Genomic DNA, 6,006 nt, shown 5'->3' with positions numbered 1-6,006 from the left:
TAATAATAATAATAATTTAAACTGTGAACATGCAGAGCAATTTTCCAAACCATGGGTTTCAATGCACATAGCAACAGCACCTGAATAACAGAGACGATAAAATACAGTAAGAAAAATAATTATCTCAGACAAATAGGGTTTACAAAAACCAATACAACGTATGAAGGCATTCATAATTACAGCTTTGTTTGAGTCCAACAGTATTACAATTGTCAATATTAGAGTGACCAAAAACACAAGCAGATAATAGTAATCCATGACTGGAAGGATGAATTTCAATGAAATATTCATAAAAGCCCTAAAGGATATATATTTATCTCAAGTGGCATTCATAATCTGATATTACTACACTCACTTTCTCTGGATCTCTGACCTCCAATAGGCCCACAGACACCTCCATTCAACTGTATATAAACATTAGAAGGTATTAAAAATTGCATAAGACAACATTCCTTCTATTATATAGGTGATTAAAAAACTAATTTACCATTTCATGAGCAAATCACCTAAAAATGGTAATAAGGGCAAATAACAACGAAATATTCTGAGAATATAAGCACCATGGTAGATATTAAATGCAAAGTACCACTAATAAATTACCACGTCAATATCATCCTGGAAATAAAATATATAAAAAGAAAAAGAAATCTATTGAATGTAAAAAGGAATAAGAACTAAAGGAAATTGAGTGATTAAAATTTAAATGTACAGACCAATATATTTACCCAGTCAACTCCCCCTACCCATCCAAAGAGAGTTGGGGAAGGGAGCGATTGTAAGGAAAAAAGCGTCAACAAAATATTGAAAAGACCATCTCTGAGGATCAGATCTAACATTCAAAACTAATTTTACTTTATGAAATTGTGGTGACAATTTTCAGTATATAAGAAGACTAACCTTTGAAAATGCGCTAGCTAGATCATCAATTTCAGACAAAGAATCCAGTGCATCACCCTGCAAAAGGTAGAATTTACACAAGCTAAAAAAACCAAAGCATCCAAGTATTTACGATCAAAGGATATACTCAATAACACCTGTGATTGTCAAGGACCACATCCCTTTAACATGCACATATAAACAGCATATAGAGGTGCTTGATTATTCAAAATAGTGCATTTAGCCCTTATTTGAGCCCCATTCTTCTAAAATTTCATTTTTTCAAAACTCATTTTCAATCATACATTCTTCAATAAAATAATATTACACGTAAAAACAAAACTTACCATTAATTTTTAACCACACATTCTCCATTAATCTACTATTCCAAATGCATTCTTCCCCCAAAATGGAGCTCAAACAAGGGCTATAGTGTCCTCAGTTATTCATTTGTGCTTTGTGGTTTCGAAAGCCTCAGTAAATGCCATTGAAATTATTTAAGCAGTTATTTTATCTCAGTAACTTTTGTGATTTAAACTTATGGAATAAGGAAACAACAGAAGTGCATTATCATCCAAAAAAGAAAAACAACAAAATTTTTAAAACTTAAAAATGAACCTCTTCTCTGTCCAACAAAAACTCTTCATCCTCAAGCCCAACAGGAGGGAGATCACCCTCTTCATCTTCTAATCCCCCTAGCTCAACTTCCTCGACCACATTGTTATCGAAGAATGCATACTGTGACGCATTAAATATTGCATCTCCTGCACCACCAAACAGATTAAGATATGGTCACTTTCTAAACAATTTCTTAAAACGCTTTAAACCATGTTATTAAAATTATTCACGTCTACTCAGGCACAAAGTTGATTTTAATATAAGGTAACAACATGTATTAATTTGTATTTGTGTGGGTTTAGAGCCATCTAATAACACTAAATTTATACTGATTCTAGTAACATTCTTCTCAAAATAAACATTAACATGTTAAATCTGCTTAAATATGTTTAACCAACTTATCTAAAATAACAGGTCAAACACTATACATCTTATTGGTAAATCCGTGAATCAACTGAAATATTTACTAACCATTTTCCCAATCCAAAATCCACAGAATAAGGTGAAGTTAAAGAAAATATGAGAATTGAAGTCAACAGGTTATACACTGAAGCAGATTTATACATGCAAATTATAGTCGAAGGCTGAAGTATCAAGTAAAAACCAGTAGCTAACCTGTTGGATTTGCACCAAACGGTTTAAGATTCTGAGGATTTGAGGACTCTTGAACACCGCCCCCAGGCCCCCCACCTCCAAATCCATCCATCTCAATCTTCTCTACTTAAACACAAACCTCAGATAATATTCTAGCCTCCGGAAGGAGCAAAAACCAAAATATTTTCTTTAACGAAGGACAAAAAACAGTAAATCCAAAATTTTAATGCATCTGCAAATTGCAGAAAAAGGCATGAAGGACCTAAATCTAAAACCCTAGAAACAGCGGCTGAAAATAAAGGGGTCAAACTGTCCAGTGTATACGCCAATCTAAGAAGGTTAAAGAGAGACCAGATAAATTCTAGGATTTCTGAAGAGGCATCCTTTGCAGTTAAATGAATACGAATAATTCGAGTTAATTGTACCAATGGTCACCAAAGTTATGCATTTGTCTGCGATTGAAGATATCGAGTTTTGATCATTAAAAGTAACGTTGAACATTACTCAATGACATAACACCCCTTTCAAACTTTAACAGAATTAGTGACATGGCTAACATAATACACCTGTGTCGCACCTTTAACAAATTGTTGCGTAAAGAAAGGTCTTTCATTCATCACTAAACTTTGAAAAACATTTTCAATTACCCGATAAACTTTTGAAAAAATGTTCAATTTCTCATCAAACTTTAAAGCGGTCGAGTTTTGACCATTGAAAATTTAAAGCGTCTTTCACTGTTTACAAAACTTTGAAAACGTTTACGATTGCTCACTAAACTTCGAAAAAAAGATTTTTGATTGTTCTCTGAACTTTGAGGTGTTGAAATTTGGCAAGTAAACTTATAAAAATGAAGTTAGACAGTTATTCATTAGAAAGCATACGGGTCACATAAAAGTAATAAAAATGAACAAAAACAAGTTTGAATTTTTGATCCCATGGAAAATAATTACACAATATATAAATTTAACTTTAACATTTTTTGTAGAATTTTAAGTTATTTTCATCATTTGAAAAATTCGAATTTATTGTGTGTTTTGATATTAAAATAAAATTTGGATTTTGCAACGAAACTCAAAAACCAAATTTTAATTAACTTTATTGTGTGTTTTGTTACAAAAATCCAAATTTTAATTAAATTTATTGTTGTTTATTTCGTTGCAAAATCCATTTAATTAAATTTATAGTGTGATTCATTTCAAAATCTAAATTGTATTTTAATAACGAAATGCACAATAAATTTGAATTTTTTAAATGATAAAAGTAGCTTCAAATTCTACAATAATATATTAAAATTAAATTTAACTATTGCGTAATTAAATAATCATACCTAGTAGGATCGATAAACTGGACTCGTTTGTCCACTTATTATTTTTATGGGATTGCGTACTTGCAGTACACATTTTGTAATGAATAATAGGTTGACATCATTTCTATAAGTTTAATTGTCAAAATTTGACCACCTTAAAGTTTAGCGAGCAATTAAATATGTTTTTCAAAGTTTAGTGAGCGATTGAAGATGTTTTCAGAGTTTAGTGAGCAATGAAAGGCCGTGACATCCCAAAACTTTAGTAAGTTTTGTGTTGTGATGTACATTTTTTAGTAAGTTTATAATGCGTTGTACAATTTATGCAACATAATAAAAAATTTGTTAATTATATTATAACCTTATGAAAAGAATTGAATTAAAATTTTGGTTTAAAAACCATGTGGTAAAATTGAGAAAANTTTCACTCCAAAAAATCAATTTTTTTATTGTTATTTCAATATTCCAACCTTTATTTTTGACTCTTCATTCATAGGTTTGTCCCACTTTTCTCTCTTACGGTCAAAAAATCAACTCTCATAATCACTACCGAACATACCCTAAATTTTGAGTGGCCTAACTTCGACTACTTCAAAGTTTCAGTGAGTAATTGAATACATTTTTTAAAGTTTAATGAGCAATTGAATTTATTTTTTTTTCAAAATTTGGTAATCAGTGAAAATTGCTTCCTTGCTTGGCAAATTGTTAATGGCGTGATGAGACGTGATATGTGCATTTTGTTAGTCTCGCCAGTAATTTTACTAAAGGTTTGAAATGGATATTATGTCAATGAGTAACATCCAATGTTTGGATAAATTTAATGGTAAAAACTCGACATCTTAAACTTCAATAAATAATCAAAGATAAAGACATAAGTTTGGGGACAATTAACTTGAAAATTTCTTTGGTAAATAGGGATTTTTTGTTTTTTTTTGTTTTTTGTTTTTTTTGGTCATTCTCCACACATCAATTTTAATGTATTAGCATCTGCTTGTATGTTCAATGAATTTAGTGTTGATGGTGGGCAAGCTGCAAAGTCTTCAAGGCCAAAGTTCAACGTTTTCACCAAGCATGTTACAACCCACACTCGATTTGAAGTACCACATGTTGAGCGAAGGAGTACTTCTCCATATTTTCGCTAAGTATATGTTACAGCCCACACTGGAATAGAAGTACCACATAGAGCATGTGAAAGACATGAGTTCGTGTGTCTCCACTACTCATTTACGAAAGTTGTGTATGTCTTAGGCCTTTGATAGAAAGTGAATGACATAAACTTGAGGGGGCGTATTGAAGACTAAATTCAAATGAACACCCAATAATTTGGAGATTTGTTGTTTGCAGATGAAAAATTTGTCTTGGGTGCCATCATTATGAAGAGACTCGGAAGCTTGTTGTTCATTTTTGGCATCTCTAATGGGGCTTTTATCCTGGTATCTCTATTAATCCTTCTATTCTTCCTTTACATATGTCGTCAACTTGATCATTGTAACCTAATTTGTCTGTCTAGTGCTAATTTTCTTCCCTTCTGCATCAGGGAATTGTGATCGCCATCTTAAATGACTTCTACAACTATGATGTTCATAAGAAAGAATTTGTTGAACTTTTCATCAAGTTTGCTCAGCTCTGTTCCTATTGCTTTACTAATTTTTGAACTGTGCTTGCTCGAGTGTGAAAAGATTTTCCTGGACTGCTCAATGGATGCCTATTGAAAAAAAGGATTTCTGATTTGAAATAAAAGGCTCATTCTTGCTTAATATTCATTTAAGATGCCACTGGTGCTGTACTGTTTGGGGAAGACTTGTTTTGTGCTTCACTAATCAGGCAAAACTTATTTATGTCGGTTCTTGCTACTCGTGATAGATGGATAATGCTCTTGTGACGATGAAGGATTCACGATGATTTTAGTCAAAAGTGTTGCAAAACCATGGTCCCATTATAGACGCAAAGGCCAAGCGGGTAAAGATGAGCATCTCTTTTTGTAACATTTGATCTGTACTCTTTTGTTGTCAATAATTAGAAGATCACAGTCTTAACACTTTGGATAATAAAAATAAAGAATCACTATCAAGATAACTATAATTTGTGTTTGCTCCATCGTCTCTTCTTCCCTTGCGCCCTTTCGTCTCATCTGACGTGGTCGTTAGCTAGATGGGCTTGTGGTTGCTAACTTGCTGTGTCATCTTCTCAAAAAATATCTGAGAGAGAGAGAAACTCTGGTCTTGTGTGAATTTTTCTTCGAAAAAATGCCAAGACAACAACTGACCAACTGTTGTGGACAAATTTAAGCTATGTCTGAGTCTTATCGAAATGTGCAATCTAATTAACCGACTAAACTTCAAAACTCCTGTCCAGCATCTGTTCTCTTTCTTACCTCTTTCACACTTCAGGAACCAACTAGTATTTCATGATGGCGTTGCTTCTTACAGCCAATAAGTTTGGAGAAAGCAATGAGGATGTTTGAGGTCCATGGGAAAATTTTGATTCTCCTAAAATAACAATCTTCAGAGAAGATTTTTTTTCTGAAATGCAACTATAAAATTAAAAGAGAGATGCAGTTTATTATTTTCATCTAAAATTAGCGGCATGTTGTGATCAAGTGATGTGCTCAAATT

General features: G+C 32.3%; 1 protein-coding gene and 1 pseudogene across 1 annotated transcript; one reads left to right on the top strand and one right to left on the bottom strand.

Moving 5' to 3' along the window:
- Nucleotides 1-284: 284 nt before the first annotated feature.
- On the bottom strand, nucleotides 285-2,501 carry LOC111407122. Its single transcript, XM_023036434.1, has 4 exons — nucleotides 2,110-2,501; nucleotides 1,495-1,640; nucleotides 898-954; nucleotides 285-404 (listed from the first exon to the last, which is right to left on the bottom strand). The coding sequence occupies exons 1-4, from the start codon at nucleotides 2,198-2,200 to the stop codon at nucleotides 330-332; spliced, it is 369 nt and encodes a 122-aa protein (XP_022892202.1). The 5' UTR covers nucleotides 2,201-2,501; the 3' UTR covers nucleotides 285-329.
- Nucleotides 2,502-4,165: 1,664 nt separating this feature from the next.
- On the top strand, nucleotides 4,166-5,855 carry LOC111408135 (annotated as a pseudogene).
- Nucleotides 5,856-6,006: the final 151 nt, after the last annotated feature.

Source organism: Olea europaea, chromosome 13 (genome assembly GCF_002742605.1).
Source record: "Olea europaea var. sylvestris chromosome 13, O_europaea_v1, whole genome shotgun sequence".
NCBI classification, from domain to species: Eukaryota; Viridiplantae; Streptophyta; class Magnoliopsida; order Lamiales; family Oleaceae; genus Olea; species Olea europaea.
This window is presented reverse-complemented; position numbering and strand designations above follow the sequence as displayed.